The sequence below is a fragment of the Tyto alba genome, unplaced genomic scaffold (assembly GCF_018691265.1).
Source record: "Tyto alba isolate M040663 unplaced genomic scaffold, T.alba_DEE_v4.0 Super-Scaffold_23, whole genome shotgun sequence".
Taxonomy (NCBI): domain Eukaryota; kingdom Metazoa; phylum Chordata; class Aves; order Strigiformes; family Tytonidae; genus Tyto; species Tyto alba.
Window position 1 is genome coordinate 7,070,937 of NW_024881297.1, and position 17,491 is coordinate 7,088,427.

Genomic DNA, 17,491 nt, shown 5'->3' on the forward strand with positions numbered 1-17,491 from the left:
GGGTTGCATTTTGGTTACTGGGTAAAGGAAAGCATCACAGCATATTGTATTGTATTGTATTGTATTCTATTCTATTCCATTCCATGCCATTCCAGAGCTTAGCTATCAGTGTCAGAAATGACGCCATAAATGTGATTTAGCGTCTCAGTGCTGTCCCTCGTATGTGATGAGGCATGGAGAAAGCTGTTGGAGAGAAAAGCAGCGCCTCAACCCAAAGCCTACACGCATTCTGGCATCCCTTATGAGCTCCGGTGGGTGGGTTTATTTTCTGTGCTTTTTTCCCCCTGGGGTGCTGCTGACCCTGCGCTGGCTGGCCTCAGAGAGAGGGGGGCTGGGCTGGGCACCAGGCCGGGTGGGCTGTGGGGGCTGCGGAGCAGAGAGCAGAGCGTGATTCTACTGGCAGGCAGCCATCCCCAGCTGTGCCAAGGGTGGCCGCGTGTTCAGGTGGCTCACAGCCACCCAAGGCAAGTGCCTGGCGCAGCTGGCAGCTGCACAAGGGGGTGGAGGGATCGATAACCTGTGCTCTGAAGAGGTCTTTGACCCATGTTTCATCAGGCACTGCTCTCTTGTGCCACAGGCTGAAGACCTTTGGGGGTTCAACCTCCTGGCCGGGGTGGGTCCCACCAGAGCAGGCTGTCAGCTTGTGAGGAGGAGGAGCGGTGAGAAGGCTCGTCTGGAGCCTCCCCCCAGGCACCCTCTGCCCCTGGCCTGGCCCCCACCCCTCAGCCCTGGCCTCGGCCCCAGCCCTCGTGTGGGCTGCGCTGTGGCCGTGCCGGGCCTGGCCCGGGAGCTCACTGATCCCGATGTGGCTTCCCGGGGTGAGCGGGGACCTGCCTCGGCCCCGCAGCCTCGGGCTGACCCTGCCACCGTCGCGGGAGCAGCGGGGCAGAGCCCCGATGGGGCTGTGCCTGTCTCGCCCCCAACCCGCGGCATCTGGCCTGCTGCCTCCTGCCAGGGCTCCCTGCTCCTGCTCCCCTGCTCCTGGAAGGGGCAGGGCAGGGCTGGGAAGGTAAATCCTGGGATCACACAGGGATGTTGTTGCTGCAGCATCTGTGGCAGTCAGCGAGGCAGTGTTTCACAGGAGTGGAACACATAAACCTCAGTCTGATGTCCGTGTGTTTGAAGAGATGCAAGGTGAAGAGGCATGTGGAAGCAGAAGTGTTATTTACTGTCTGTATGGGTGTAATTTTGTGATCTGATGAATGTGTTAATTCGTTGAAATGAAGACATATTCAGGAGTTTCCAGGCATTTAGGCCATTCTCTTGCATTATACATGGGTGCCAAAGCCCTCTGGATTTCAACTTAACCTCTCCCGCTGCACATGAATGAAGGCTTTCCTGGCTCAGCATAACCTTGCCCTTTTCTTTAATACACAAGTCTGACTTACGAATACTGAAGCAGATAGACGGCAGAATTTTGACAGGTTGAATTATTTGCCTTGTATTGTAAGGAGAAAAAATAGCCCAACTTAGTCTGTGTTCTCATGTAATAAATCACATTCTCCAGCACGCACGAAATGCAGGAGGGCATACAGTCATTTGTAGAGAAATACTGCACTGTTTTCATGGAAAGGTGTTTTAAAAGTGTCTGGGAATTGCAGATGAGCAGTGTGAGAAATTATAGAGGGAGAGGGTGCATTACTTGATACCATACTTTAAATGCACCTCTAGAACCTGGTTATGACTTTAACTGCTGAGAGACACCTTTGTGTTAAAGAACTGTATTTATCTGGAATAAGTAGTGTTGATGGTGCTAGTACATAATTGATGCAATTACATATAAGGCTGTATTATTTCGGGTCCCTGTTACAAAATCACATCAAATTCTGTGTGCATTAGAGCGGTTTTTAAATTAAAAAATATAAATTGAGCTGAACCAGGCCACTCACCTCCTCTAGAAATTGATTCTTGCAAGATACTTTTGCTGAGGGATGAGTCCAGAAGAACATACTCTCAGGCAATCCCCGGGCACCCAAGCAGGCAGCCATGCTGTCCCACAGGCGGGCTCTGCGGCAATTCCTGTCTGCCTCAGCGCTCGGAGGTGCAGGTGATGCGACGCAGAGCCAAAGCTGCCCTTCAGACTTCCAGAGCTGCATCTCCGCTTTGTTATCGCTCCGTGTTACGCAGGTGTGGGAGAAACCCTTAGGTCTGGCTGGAAATGGAGTCCTGGAAGCATCTGTCCTAGCCCTGCTCTGGATCAAACCAGCTGAACCACATTCAGCACGTGTTCTGTTTTCACTGGTGCCACTGGGAAATGAGGATTGATTTTCACTCTTCACTGGGTGCTTCTCTGCCCAATGACTGCATCAAACTTGACATCAGTCAGCTTTTTCAGGACAGTCAAGGCACGTTCTGGAAGCAACCTGAAAGAGATCATAATGTGAGATGAAACGTGGGGTAAGAAACTGAAGTCATGGGAAGAAGTGGCACTGCAGGTGAGGGAAGAGCTGGTCTGGGAGCGGAAGCGTGCACACGCAGACTGAGACCAAGGCTTAAACTGGGTGTTACTGCCAAAGAATAAGTGCCCCTCATCAATCTGTCTAGTTTTAACTCCAGTCCCAGCCATCTCCTTTTATGACAGTTCCAAGACAAGTATGTACTGGACACGATTTAGGTTGCAATATCGCTACAAGATCCAGGAAGTTTTAATATTGAACATGGACATCTGCAAATGCTTTCTCTTTGCTTTCAAAACCTGATCTGGTTAATCTGGGGAATTCTTAGGGGTCAAAAAAAAAAAAAAAGACCAAACATCTTTACACTGCCTCATAAAAAGAAATTTGGAGTTAGACCCAAGTTTCCTGGCTTTCACAAGGAAGAAATTACAAGTCTTTCATGAGATACTATAAAAGTTAACTGAAAACTTAATTTAGTTGTTCTGATGTTAATTCTAGGTTTGGAACCTTAGCTCTGATGAAAATACCTCTTCAGCAGAGCAGCTGCAATGGATATTAAAGACATGTAAGAGAACAAATCTTGCTTTACATGGCAGAGTTAAGCAATAGAGCCATTTAGAGCAATTTTCCCAGCCTCTGTGATCTAAATCATTGGTGTTGACATGAAGAAACAAATACGAGTAAGCATCAGGTCCTCAGCTCTGAGGCTGCTTTTTCAGAGAAAGTATTGTTTGCAGGCCAAAGGCAAATAGCAAACTGTGAAGAAAAAGGGTTCTCTTGTTCTCCCCCTCCCTCCCTATCAGCCTGAAGTGTAGTTGAGATCTCCACTGACAACAGTTAGCTGCAGAAAGTGGATCATAATGACCTATAAGGGGACTCGATAAAATCTTTCTGTGAATGATGTCTGCTGTTGTCATTAAAGAACCACTGCACTATTTGGTTAACTAGTGGTGTGTTCTAAAATACAACTTGAATCAGATGCTACAAGTTTGAAGGTTGTACACTCAGCAAGATATATTTGATACATATGGAGGGTTTTTTATTTGGTTGTATTTTTTTCCTACTTACTTTTCAAGAAGTAAAGCAACGCGTTGAATTGATGGAACAAAAACCATTTTCTTGTTGGTCAGTATTCCTTCCATCAGGGCCTCTACAACTTCCTCAGTCTCCAAAATCTTTCCTAGCCTAGACAGGAAAGCATACATGTAAGAGCTACGGTGGTGAAACAGGCGTGCTACTACCTGATGTAGGATGCTTCACATAGGCACAACCTCAGGTAATTCAGATGCAAGCATGATGTGGGTTAAATGACACTGAAGATTTTCCTTACTCAATAGTATATGCAAATTTATCTCTTTTTATACAGTTAGTTGGAATACAAGGCTTAAAGCTGGGGCTAATACATAGTGCCTTGATGCAAAGAAGGAAGGACGGGAAAGCAGAGTTTTGATAGTTACCTTGTACTGGGGTTTTTGACAAATCCAGTGTTTATAAAAATTGGACAAAGACATGTAGTTTTTATTCCATCCTTTCCCAGGGTAGACAGCTCCTCTGTCAGAGCCTTATGAAAACCCACCGCAGCAAACTTGCTTGAACTGCAGGAAGCAGAAAGGCACTAATGAGAAGGCAGAAATATTATTTCTAGCTTTTTACAGCTGGAAGTGCCCTAGAAGATCACACAGTACTGACTGGGAGGCAGGAAAAAAAAAAAAAAGTAACCCAGCTGAGAGACAGCACAAAGACTAATTGTAACTTCCCCCGTGCCAGAGTGTAGTGCTGGATTAAACATTGCTGCTTGGGGGAGTCATTGTGGAGTGCAGGGCGAGTGTCTTCCAGAAAAAGTCACCTTACTTGAAAACAGATGGACAAATGTCAGAAATTCTTAGAAAATAACAACTAATATGCATCAATCGATGGACTTCCATTTTTTCCCAGGTGAGAAGATTCTTAGAAGAAATGCAGTCTGAATCTCTAAAATGAAGAATGATGGGCAGGGTGGAAAGGGAAAACAAAAATCTACTGTAGCTCATACCACATAGGAGTGCCTCGTGGCATCAACATCTGAGTTGCATTGGTTAGGTTGCTCACAACATAGTAAGTATTACCATGTTCTTACCTTCCAAAGTGTAATTTTACAGTCAAAAAGCAATTTTATCCCATGATGACAGAAGTACTTCTATAAACTACAGTCAGTACCACAGTGGCATAATGATGAAAAGCTACTCATTAGGGGTTGACTTGACACACTACAACAACTCACTGAAGCACTACTTTCTAAGAAGGAAAAGGGAAGAGGATACCTTTTTTGCTAAGCGAAAGTCTGGATTGGTGAGGGAGAGAAAAAAAGGAGAAGCTTTCATTAGTTGATGTGTCCCATGACTACTCCTTCATACAAGCATTGCTCCTGATTCAGTCAGAGCTGATAAGCAAACCGGGGGGAACGACCAGGCATCCCTAAGTGCTGGCTCTTGTGCTTTCCTCCTCCTTAGCACAGCCCTTTCCACATACCTTACTCAGAGGGAGGACTCGTTTGGTTACTCTGAGCGTGCTGATAGATAACATGCAATTAAAATAAAAAAAAAAAAAAAAAAAAAACAAAACAAAAGAAAGAGAGCTGGTTGTAAAATGACTTACCAATAAGCCACCATGAAAGAAGTCACAAAATGACCTGCTGCTGAAGCCACCGTGACAATGTGACCGTAGTTGTTGCTCATCATGGCTGGCAGAAAAGCTCTTGTAGTCTTGAAAGTCATTTAAGCCAAGAGGCAGAAGTGGAATGGGAGAGGGAAAGGGGGAGAAAAATGTTTTTTTTAGGCATATTCACCACTGACCCCGACTATAATTAAGTAACTAATGCTATGTGCTGCAGAGCCCATCAGATTCTGAGAGGCAGGGAGGTGTCCGTTCTCCATTCAGCTGTGACAGCTGGCAACCTGTTTTCCAAATGGGCATGTTTCGGGAAGTTAGCTATAAACAGGAGCTGATTCTCACACCTTCCCAAAGCTGCTTTTTAAGTTTCAGGTGTCAGCAGCAACGCTGCCAGTGTCTCACCCCAGCATGTACAATAAAACGCTCATCAACCTGCAGCATCCCTTTTCTTCTGCCGCCAACAACAAGTCCTTACCAGCTGAATCCCTGCCCCTCTGTAACCCCACCTGGCAGCTGCCCTGACCCAGGGCTCAGCTGTGGGCGTGCCAAGGACCCCAGGCCCAACTCTGGTGGGGCCCCGCTGTGTCACCTAGACTGGGACTGCTGGCAGAAAGCTGGGAGAACTCGGCGCAGAGGTGAGAGGGGCGCAGGCCAGGCCATGCAGGCAGCTGTGGGGGTGGCCCTCCCCTGCTTCGCCCAACCCGCCCAGCTGTTCGGGCCACATGCCAGCTGCCTTTTGTGCAGCTCAGCCGGTAAAAACATTGCTTTGGGTTTTTCAGCTGTGTATCTCCTAGTTGCAGGGTCTCAGTGCTCAGCTGCAGGTGCCCAAAACACTCGATGCCAAGTCGAAACCTAATACGCCTCTGACAGAGACCAAACTGTGCTGAAGATGAGGCCGTGGCCCCGCTAGCTCACCCAGAGAAAGAGGAAATGAAGAAACTGGGCCAGGCTCAGATCGGCAAGAGGATCCTCAAGTTTCCCAACTGTCAGTTTAGCTGGGTGTCCCTGTGCTATAAACAGCCAAAAGATGCTTTTGTTCTTCACTGGTAGCTGACAATAATTGCTAGTCTAAAGATAATTGCTAGTCTAAATATGCTGCCTCAGCAACACTCCCAAAAACACAGGTATGAAGGTGGTAGTGGCCCTTACCCAGAGGTGAGCAAGACTGTTGACTTCAAACATTCTTTGAATCTGGTGGTCCTGAGTTGAGAGCAGGTCAGCAGCTGTAATCACACCTGCGTTATTCACCAGGATGGAGACATCCCCAATTTCCTTTCTCACCTTTTGGACACAAAAAACCCAGAAAAGTACGTGTCACTCGTTATCAGAAAAATGCAAGGCTGTGGAAGACGAGGGGTAATTAATTTAATGCTTAATGCTGTTTCTTTTAGGGAGAGGAAGATGGTGCCGCGTTTCCACGTGAGGTGGGAACTCTGCAGTAGTACCATGAAACCCATTTTAGATCTGATGCTTCTCCCTTTATTACTGCCAGGAGTTACAGTCTTCCACACAGCACCCGCACACACGGTACCCGCTGTGTAGTCACAGTCAGGACTAAGGACGTACAGACCGTTTTGAGCCAGCCAGACCACATCCTTTACAACAAAAAGTTTCCAGTGTCCCCAGTGTTATCTGCGTGCTGTTCAGGAAAGTGAAGGACAGAAGTTCCGTCAGGGTTTGAAAGTCTAAAGAACAAACGTGTCAGCAAGGCGTGATACGCCCCAGCCTCACAAAGGAGGGTGAGGCTGGCTGCGATCTCGGAATTGCTGCCTCCCTCTCTGTACAGAAAGTGGCAAGAAGCGGGGAGACTCCTGGGGCTTGCACGATTCGCATACCACACCTCTCCTCTTGTTTTCCTGGCTTTTCCGAAAATCAAGCCCGTTTGGGTAAACTCTTCGGGCGTGCCTCTGCTCCCCTACCTTCTCCGCAGCACTGTAGATTTCCTCCCTTTTGCTGCAGTCCACCACGAAGGCTTGAACAGTGGCTCCCAGCCTTTCACATTCTGCTGCCGTGTCCTCCACGCCGTGCTGTAAGAGGCAGAAAAGAGACACACGCACGCGTGGCTGTACCCTGCCTGCCTGTTGCCGCTCGCGCTCCACGGCAGAACAGCCAGAGGCTGACGATGTCTCTCGAGTGAGTGAGCAGCTCACGACTCCCCAGGGAAGGAGCTGTAGCTGGGGTCTGTGGGAGGACTGGTGTTCCAACCTTCCATTTTGGGCCTGCGTAGAGCAACAGGAGTGATTTGCCTTGGCAAAGCCCACGCAGCTGGGCTGCAGGAAGGGGCCCGCGGTGACTCCCACAGCCTCCCTTGGCAAGGTGCTGCAGCGCCTGCTTCTCTCCTCCCTCTCAATGTATTGCCCAGCAGCAAAGCTCACTTGCTCGCCAATACAGTTTTTCCTTCTTCCTCCATTCCAGTGGACACGAACAACGCTCGCCTTGGCCGCGGCCCTTTACACACTGGGAGACCAGTGCCCTGTGCCACTCTTCCTGCCCCCCGCCCCGAGTCACGCCTTCTTTGAAGAAGGTGGCACTTGAGCACACAAAGCACACACAAAGACTGATCTCAGCCATAATGGGTTGCATGAATGGACACAAAAATGTTACGCTAGATCTTCCCTGTCGATACATGCCCTTATGCTAGGCTTCTATTGTGTGGGGTTTGGTATTTTTGGTGGTGGGTGGATGTTTTTTGCAGCTCCAGGATGCCATGAGGAACTCCTCTGCAGTTTCCGTGTCAGAAACCTTTCCTGCGCACGGCTGCCCGGCCGCTCACCCCCTGTCCAGCCCGTCGCTCCTACGCACCTTGCCTCCACCCCTACTGAATGACCTCCTGTGTGTTTGCATCCTCCCCTTGCCAAGCTCTGTTTGCACGCCAGTCAACCTGGCCGACACAAAGAGCTTGGATCTCGTGCCAACCCTTAGCAAGGCACCGTCCCTGTGCCAGGGGACAGGGGGGCTCACACACAGCTCAGCGCCGTGCTGCTTGGCCCTGGGAGTCGGTTTCACGACAAACCCCGAGCCCTGGGAGGCACCAGGAGCCCAGCCGTGACCCGCGCCGTTACCTTGTTGATGTCCCACAGAACCAGCCTGCTCTGGCGCTTGGCGAACTCCAAGGCCGTCGCTCTCCCCACACCGTGGCCAGCACCGGTGATGAGCACGAGCTCCCCGCTGACAGACTTTCTCCTCGCAGGGACGAAGAGCTTCACAAAAGCCTCTAAGTAGGCGTAGACGAGCGTGGCCAGGAACAGGAGGAGGTCCAGGAACGGATTCATCGCTCCTCCGAACGCCGCCGGCCAGAGCTTCTCACCTCCTGAGGGGGCTGCCGCGCGCTTGACTGAGGGACGCGGGGAGCGGCGTCGCCCCACCTGCCGCGCCGGCGGCAGCCTATCAGAGCGCGGGGGATTGTCCGGGGGGCGGGCGGGAGCGGGCCGGGGCGGGGCCCGATGGCGGCGGGTTGTGGGCCCGGGGGGCGGGCGGCAGCGCCGCGGCCTGGCGGGAGCCAAAAAGGGGCGTTTTTGAGCGGTGTGTGGAGTGAAGGTTGCCTGAACATCTGTGCTCTAACCAAAACCCAGTTCAGATTAGAGCTGTAGAAAAGGGTTCTTTTTTCTTTGCCCTTTGGGATTTGGCTGCGCTGTTGCTCATCTTGTTTGTTGGCTCCAGCAGGGAGACTTCCCGCTTTTCTCTTGGGTCTTCGTTCTGTTCTTAATTAACACAGGGGCATTTGGGCCGGGCCCTGATTGCACAACGCTGCGGTGCTGCCCTTTGCCTGTCACGGGGCTCCAGCCAGGGCTGTGGCTGAGGCGGAGGAGGCAGGGAGGGCAGAGACGTGCTGGCCCCAGGAGCCACCTCAGAGGGAGGCAGAGCACGAGGCCACAGTCACAGACCTGACTGATCTCGAGCCCTAAGCCAGAGTGTGAGGTGCCGCTCTTCAAATTTGGGACTTTGCTGTAGGCTAACATGAAGCTTGCTCGCATGGGCTCCTGCTAGGCGCCCGCAGTGACGAGGCTTTGGGATAAGCTTCAGTTGCCTGCTGAGGACAGGAAGAGAACTGAGGAGTCTGGGAGGGCTTGATGATTCAATTCTGTCGCTGGCGTTCAGGAGATGGAGGTTTAGATCCTTGCTTTTGCGTCTGTTTCTTCATACCAAGCAGACTTTCAGCTGTAGGAGGCACCGAGGGGAAACGCAGCCACATGCAGAGTCGCGCAGAAGTTGCGTCACCTGCTAATTCCCCTGGGCTCTGAGAGCCTGGGCTAGATGTGGGAAAGCAGGAGTGAACCCAGTCGCCCTCTCCTTAGGTGCAAGTGTGTTGAGAAACAGACTCTGCAGGAGAGTGCTGCCCCTCATTCCCTAGAAGGATTTTGTCTTTCAATGTAATGCTGCCATCAGAATCTGAATGATGCTCAGGGCTAGTGGGAACAGCGGGCCAGGAGAAGCCAGATGTCTCGTCTGACGTGTCCCACTGCAGCCAGTCCTTCCCCTGCCTGAGCAGAAGGCCTGCTCATCAGGACACCGGCTCATCTATCTCAGGGGTCTTTCTGAGCTGCATCTTTGGGGGCATTGGACTGCACCGTACCGTTCCTTTGAGGAAGGATTCAAGCCCTGAAACAGCACAAACGTGCAAGGCATGCTCCAGGAGAGGCTAAGCTGGGTCAAAAGCTAAGAATGTTTGAGAGTTGTCTCTTGTATTGCTGCAGACACCTACAAATAAGTAAAGTACTGATTAGCCTCTAGGCTCCAGTGTTAAGGACAAACATTTTTCCCAGTGCACTGCTCCCTCTGAGGAGGGCTTTTGAAGCGGATGTATGTTTAGACCCTTCGGGGTTTTTTTGATGCATTTGTATGTTTAGACCCTTTGACTCTTTACTGGGTATGAATAGGTGGAAGTAAATAATGAAAAAACCAAACAGATGTGCTCTGGCTTCAGTTGTCTCATATACATGACAGGACTGCCATCTTAGCAAGAGGACAATATGCAGCTCAAAAAAAAAAAGCAGGGCCAGCACAAAACACACAACTTGGCTTTGGTTCTAGATAGAAACCACACCCATGTATTCTTTAATTGGCTTTCAACTTTTTTTTTTTTTTAATGCCCTGATTTTTGGATACCACTCCTTTCTTTTCCTTTCCTGGCTACAGGAGTCTTGCACTGTGAAGCAAAAGTTCCCAATCTGGGAACTTGTGCTTTGGCACCCCCTGAATGTCCTGTTATATGAGTGTTACACTGGCAAAAAGGAAACCATTTTTGTGTCATTTAGCAATTGTTTCTGCTGCCGGCAGTGCAAACGTCTACTTATTGCCACCCAAAGCAGGAGGAGCTGGATGACGGGAGCTCTCCTTTTTTCTGAAGAACCTCAGTTTACAGACCAGGAAGAAATGCTGAGGAGCATGGGCGTGATTCTACTGGCAGGCAGCCATCCCCAGCTGTGCCAAGGGTGGCAGCGTGTTCAGTTGGCTCACAGCCACCCAAGGCAAGTGCCTGGCGCAGCTGGCAGCTGCACAAGGGGGTGGAGAGATCGATAACCTGTGCTCTGAAGAGGTCTTTGACCCATGTTTCATCAGGCGCTGTTCTCTTGTGCCACAGGCTGAAGACCTTTGGGGGTTCAACCTCCTGGCCGGGGTGGGTCCCACCAGAGCAGGCTGTCAGCTTGTGAGGAGGAGGAGCGGCGAGAAGGCTCATCTGGAGCCTCCCCCCAGGCACCCTCTGCCCCTGGCCTGGCCCCTGCCCCTCAGCCCTGGCCTCAGCCCCAGCCCTCGTGTGGGCTGCGCTGTGGCCATGCCGGGCCTGGCCCGGGAGCTCACTGATCCCGATGTGGCTTCCCGGGGTGAGCGGGGACCTGCCTCGGCCCCACGGCCCAGCAGCCTTGGGCTGACCCTGCCACCGTCGTAGCACCTGCTCCGCTGGCCGTGCTCAGGCCTGGCTTTACCACTCTCACTGCTGAGAGACACCTCTGGGTCAGAGAACGGTATTTATTTGGAATGAGTAGTGTTGGTGGTGCTACTGCATAATTGCTAATCCATGGAGTTAGGTATTACGGTACAAACAAGGCTGTCTTATTCCAGGTACTCACTACAAAAGCAAAGGAAAATGAGGGCTCATTAGAGCCCTTTTTTTTTTTCACATTTAAAAAGATAAATTGAGGTAAACCAGACTGCTCACCTCCTCTAGAAATTGATTCTTGCAAGATACTTTTGCTGAGGGATGAGTCCAGAAGAACATACTCTCAGGCAATCCCCGGGCACCCAAGCAGGCAGCCATGCTGTCCCACAAGCGGGCTCTGCGGCAATTCCTGTCTGCCTCAGCGCTCAGAGGTGCAGGTGATGCGACGCAGAGCCAAAGCTGCCCTTCAGACTTCCAGAGCTGCATCTCCGCTTTGTTATCGCTCCGTGTTACGCAGGTGTGGGAGAAACCCTTAGGTCTGGCTGGAAATGGAGTCCTGGAAGCATCTGTCCTAGCCCTGCTCTGGATCAAACCAGCTGAACCACATTCAGCACGTGTTCTGTTTTCACTGGTGCCACTGGGAAATGAGGATTGATTTTCACTCTTCACTGGGTGCTTCTCTGCCCAATGACTGCATCAAACTTGGCATCGGTCAGCTTTTTCAGGACAGCCAAGGCACGTTCTGGAAGCAACCTGAAAGAGATCATAATGTGAGATGAAACGTGGGGTAAGAAACTGAAGTCATGGGAAGAAGTGGCACTGCAGGTGAGGGAAGAGCTGGTCTGGGAGCGGAAGCGTGCACACGCAGACTGAGACCAAGGCTTAAACTGGGTGTTACTGCCAAAGAATAAGTGCCCCTCATCAATCTCTGTATAGTTTACCTCCTATCCCACCCGTGCCCATGACAGTTCTAAGGCTGGGTATCTACTGGTCAGTGTTTGGGTTGCAATATTGCTACAGGACCCAAGAAGTCTCAATACTGAACAGAGATTGGTGTGTGTTGAGTGCTCTATGCTTCAAAAGCAGCAGGGGCCTATGGAAGGATGAGATGTTACAACTGAGGTGCAGTTTCCTCTCTGAGGATTTCTTCTATGCATCATGTCTCTTTGTGTCCCCCTGCCCCACATCAAGATAAACAAAGCAAAGTTATCCTAAGGACTTTGACAGCATGAGGTTTAACTTGTCTATGCTTCTGCACACCTGCGCTGTCAGCAGGCAGCTTTTGGAGATGCAAAAAGACTCCAAAGCCTTTTCTTGGAGTCTGGTGTCGGGCTTTGCAAAAGAGACCATACCAAGTGTTTCATGAAAGACTGTAGAAGTTAACTGAAAAGTTATCTTATTTGTTTTGATGTTAAAGCCAGATTTGGAACCTGAGCTCCGGTAAAAACACCTCCTCAGCAGAGCAGCTACCCTGGAGATACTAAAGATGTGCGAGAGGACAAATCTTGCTTTACGTGGCAGAGAGAAGCAGTAGAGCCCTTTTGAAACAATCTTCCCATTCTCTGTGACCTCAGTCTTTGGTGTTGACATGAAGAAACAAATACTAATGAGCAGCAGGTCCTCAGCTCCTTCTGGAACTACGCTGGGGCTGCTGGTTCAGAGAAATTGTGGTTCACAAGCCCAAGGCAAATGGCAATCTGTGAAGAAAACGTGTTTTCTTGTCCTCCCTCTCCCTCCCTGTAGAGCAGCTGAGCTCTCTGCTGAGAATAGTTAGCTGCAGAAAGTGGATCACAAGGACGTATGAGAGAGCTCAGAAAAATCTTTGTGTATGATGCCTGCTGTTGGCATTAGAAAGAACCACTGCTATTTCATTACCTTAGTATGTGTTCTTCTCCTACTAAAATATTTCAAATGGGTGGTTGCTTAAAAAAATAATATTCTATCCTGCAGACAGTTACATGTTACCGAGTTACTCTAGGCAGACTGAAGTCACATCTGGACTGATAAATAAGTGAATATAGTGATGTCAAACACCGAAGATAATACAAAATAAATGAAACTGGGTTAAATGTGAACTTCTGCTGTCCAGCTTCTCTACACTGCCAAACCATATCTTTTACTACCATGAGTGCAAAAATGCAGTTCCTCATAAAATGTAACATTTGATTCATGATTGATGTTTGTATACCCAGCCAGTTGGCACTGATGTGTTTTTCCCTCCCCCTTCCCTTTGTTTTTTCTTTTGCTACTTACATTTCAGAAAGTAAAGCAATGCTTAGATGTGATGGAACAAAAACCATTTTCTTGTTGGTCAGTATTCCTTCCATCAGGGCCTCTACAACTTCTTCAATCTCCAAAATCTTTCCTAGCCTACATAGGAAAGCATACATGTAAGAGCTACAGTGGTGAAACAGGGGTGCTACTACCTGATGTAGGATGCTTCACGCAGGCACAACATCAGGTAATTCAGATGCAACCATGATGTGTGTTAAATGACACTGCAGATTAGCCAGTAGCATATACTGGTTTTCTATAGTCAGCTGGAATACAAGGCTTAAAGCTGGGGCTAATACGCAGTGTCTTGATGCAAAGAAGGAAAGGCAGAGTTTTGATAGTTACCTTGTACTGGGGTTTTTGACAAATCCAGTGTTTATAAAAACCGGAGAAAGACACGTAGTTTTTATTCCATCCTTTCCCAGGGTAGCCAGCTCCTCTGTCAGAGCTTTATGAAAACCCACCGCAGCAAACTTGCTTGAACTGCAGGAAGAGAAAAAGCCAAGTGAGAAGATTATTAGAAGCAATGCAGCCCGAATCTCTACAATGAAGAGTGATGGTCAGGGTAGATAGGGAGAACAATTCTGTACTGTTGCTCATACCACATAGGAGCACCTTGTGGCATTTGTGTGTGTTTTGAAAGAGGATCATTATGCCTGCACATGTTGGGGAATGTACTGCCACAGAAATTGGCCCAGGCCAGGAGTATAAATTAACTCCAAAGAAAGTAGAACCAGAGAACCTGTTTATTGACTGCTATTAATTTGGACACTGCAGTTCCAGTCAAATGCACTAGAGACAGTGCCACAATGGTAGAACTATCAAAAGCTACTCATTAGGGGTTGACTTGACACACTACAACAACTCACTGAAGCGCTACTTTCTAAGAAGGAAAAGGGAAGAGGATACCTTTTTTTTTGCTAAGCGAAAGCCTGGATTGGTGAGGGAGGGGAAAAAAAGGAGAAGCTTTCATTAGTTGATGTGTCCCATGACTACTCCTTCATACAAGCATTGCTCCTGATTCAGTCAGAGCTGATAAGCAAACCGGGGGGAACGGCCAGGCATCCCTAAGTGCTGGCTCTTGTGCTTTCCTCCTCCTTAGCACAGCCCTTTCCACATCCCTTACTCAGTGGGAGGAATCACTTGGTTACTCTGAGATTGTCGATGGACAACATGCAATTAAAATAAAAAACCAAAGAGAGCTGATTGTAAAATGACTTACCAATAAGCCACCATGAAAGAAGTCACCAAATGACCTGCTGCTGAAGCCACCGTGACAATGTGACCGTAGTTGTTGCTCATCATGGCTGGCAGAAAAGCTCTTGTAGTCTTGAAAGTCATTTAAGCCAAGAGGCAGAAGTGGAATGGGAGAGGGAAAGGGGGAGAACAATGTTTTTTTAGGCATATTCACCACTGACCCCGACTATCACTAATTAAGCAACTAACTCTCCTAGTTGCAGGGTCTCAGTGCTCAGCTGCAGGTGCCCAAAACACTCGATGCCAAGTCGAAACCTAATACGCCTCTGACAGAGACCAAACTGTGCTGAAGATGAGGCCGTGGCCCCGCTAGCTCACCCAGAGAAAGAGGAAATGAAGAAACTGGGCCAGGCTCAGATCGGCAAGAGGATCCTCAAGTTTCCCAACTGTCAGTTTAGCTGGGTGTCCCTGTGCTATAAACAGCCAAAAGATGCTTTTGTTCTTCACTGGTAGCTGACAATAATTGCTAGTCTAAAGATAACTGCTAGTCTAAATATGCTGCCTCAGCAACACTCCCGAAAAAAACACAGGTATGAAGGTGGTAGTGGCCCTTACCCAGAGGTGAGCAAGACTGTTGACTTCAAACATTCTTTGAATCTGGTGGTCCTGAGTTGAGAGCAGGTCAGCAGCTGTAATCACACCTGCGTTATTCACCAGGATGGAGACATCCCCAATTTCCTTTCTCACCTTTTGGACACAAAAACCCCAGAAAAGTACGTGTCACTCGTTATCAGAAAAATGCAAGGCTGTGGAAGACGAGGGGTAATTAATTTAATGCTTAACGCTGTTTCTTTTAGGGAGAGGAAGATGGTGCCGCGTTTCCACGTGAGGTGGGAACTCTGCAGTAGTACCATGAAACCCATTTTAGATCTGATGCTTCTCCCTTTATTACTGCCAGGAGTTACAGTCTTCCACACAGCACCCGCACACACGGTACCCGCTGTGTAGTCACAGTCAGGACTAAGGACGTACAGACCGTTTTGAGCCAGCCAGACCACATCCTTTACAACAAAAAGTTTCCAGTGTCCCCAGTGTTATCTGCGTGCTGTTCAGGAAAGTGAAGGAGAGAAGTTCCATCAGGGGCTGGAAGTCTAAAGAACAAACGTGTCAGCAAGGCGTGATACGCCCCAGCCTCACAAAGGAGGGTGAGGCTGGCTGCGATCTCGGAATTGCTGCCTCCCTCTCTGTACAGAAAGTGGCAAGAAGCGGGGAGACTCCTGGGGCTTGCACGATTCGCATACCACACCTCTCCTCTTGTTTTCCTGGCTTTTCCGAAAATCGAGCCCGTTTGGGTAAACTCTTCGGGCGTGCCTCTGCTCCCCTACCTTCTCCGCAGCACTGTAGATTTCCTCCCTTTTGCTGCAGTCCACCACGAAGGCTTGAACAGTGGCTCCCAGCCTTTCACATTCTGCTGCCGTGTCCTCCACGCCGTGCTGTAAGAGGCAGAAAAGAGACACACGCACGCGTGGCTGTACCCTGCCCGCCTGTTGCCGCTCGCGCTCCACGGCAGAACAGCCAGAGGCTGACGATGTCTCTCAAGTGAGTGAGCAGCTCACGACTCCCCAGGGAAGGAGCTGTAGCTGGGGTCTGTGGGAGGACTGGTGTTCCAACCTTCCATTTTGGGCCTGCATAGAGCAACAGGAGTGATTTGCCTTGGCAAAGCCCACGCAGCTGGGCTGCAGGAAGGGGCCCGCGGTGACTCCCACAGCCTCCCTTGGCAAGGTGCTGCAGCGCCTGCTTCTCTCCTCCCTCTCAATGTATTGCCCAGCAGCAAAGCTCACTTGCTCGCCAATACAGTTTTTCCTTCTTCCTCCATTCCAGTGGACACGAACAACGCTCGCCTTGGCCGCGGCCCTTTACACACTGGGAGACCAGTGCCCTGTGCCACTCTTCCTGCCCCCCGCCCCGAGTCACGCCTTCTTTGAAGAAGGTGGCACTTGAGCACACAAAGCACACACAAAGACTGATCTCAGCCATAATGGGTTGCATGAATGGACACAAAAATGTTACGCTATACCTTCCCTGTCGATACATGCCCCTATGCTAGGCTTCTATTGTGCGGGTTTTGGTATTTTTGTTGGTGGGTGGATGTTTTTTGCAGCTTCAGGATGCCATGAGGAACTCCTCTGCAGTTTCCGTGTCAGAAACCTTTCCTGCGCACGGCTGCCCGGCCGCTCACCCCCTGTCCAGCCCGTCGCTCCTACGCACCTTGCCTCCACCCCTACTGAATGACCTCCTGTGTGTTTGCATCCTCCCCTTGCCAAGCTCTGTTTGCACGCCAGTCAACCTGGCCGACACAAAGAGCTTGATCTCGTGCCAACCCTTAGCAAGGCACCGTCCCTGTGCCAGGGGACAGGGGGGCTCACACACAGCTCAGCGCCGTGCTGCTCGGCCCTGGGAGTCGGTTTCACGACAAACCCCGAGCCCTGGGAGGCACCAGGAGCCCAGCCGTGACCCGCGCCGTTACCTTGTTGATGTCCCACAGAACCAGCCTGCTCTGGCGCTTGGCGAACTCCAAGGCCGTCGCTCTCCCCACACCGTGGCCAGCACCGGTGATGAGCACGAGCTCCCCGCTGACGGACTTTCTCCTCGCAGGGACGAAGAGCTTCACAAAAGCCTCTAAGTAGGCGTAGACGAGCGTGGCCAGGAACAGGAGGAGGTCCAGGAACGGATTCATCGCTCCTCCGAACGCCGCCGGCCGCCTGCCCAAGCTGGGGCCCGCTTCGACTGAGGGCTGCCGCGCGCGGGGCCGGGGTGGGGCCGTGGGCGGGGCCGTATGCGCTGATTGGCGGCTTAGCGCCGCGGCCCCAGAGCCTGGCCCTGCCCGCGGTCTGGCGCTCTCCTCCTCCGCCGCCAGGGGGTGCCTGCCGCCCGCCTCAGCACGCACGACTCGACCTGTCAGTCACCGGCTTCCGCCGCGGACTCTCCCCGCGCCTCTTGGCCCGCCCCGGACGGGCCCAGGCTTCTTTCGCCGCCCGGTGCTGCGTGAAACGCAGCGACCACGATTACCGAAATCAGGACGCCGCCCGGGCGGGTG

The 17,491-nt window shown here is 50.6% G+C and overlaps 2 protein-coding genes across 2 annotated transcripts; both read right to left on the minus strand.

Moving 5' to 3' along the window:
• Positions 1-1,705: 1,705 nt before the first annotated feature.
• Positions 1,706-17,485, minus strand: LOC104360102 (estradiol 17-beta-dehydrogenase 11-like). Its single transcript, XM_042796532.1, has 8 exons — positions 17,137-17,485; positions 8,108-8,322; positions 6,965-7,072; positions 6,195-6,326; positions 5,031-5,137; positions 3,854-3,991; positions 3,465-3,581; positions 1,706-2,363 (listed from the first exon to the last, which is right to left on the minus strand). Exons 2-8 carry the CDS (start codon positions 8,315-8,317, stop codon positions 2,276-2,278), a joined length of 900 nt encoding a protein of 299 aa, XP_042652466.1. The 5' UTR covers positions 8,318-8,322; positions 17,137-17,485; the 3' UTR covers positions 1,706-2,275.
• Positions 10,995-17,140, minus strand: LOC116962847 (estradiol 17-beta-dehydrogenase 11-like). The gene is made up of 7 exons (XM_042796531.1): positions 16,922-17,140; positions 15,780-15,887; positions 15,010-15,141; positions 14,420-14,526; positions 13,543-13,680; positions 13,177-13,293; positions 10,995-11,676 (listed from the first exon to the last, which is right to left on the minus strand). The coding sequence occupies exons 1-7, from the start codon at positions 17,129-17,131 to the stop codon at positions 11,589-11,591; spliced, it is 900 nt and encodes a 299-aa protein (XP_042652465.1). The 5' UTR covers positions 17,132-17,140; the 3' UTR covers positions 10,995-11,588.
• Positions 17,486-17,491: the final 6 nt, after the last annotated feature.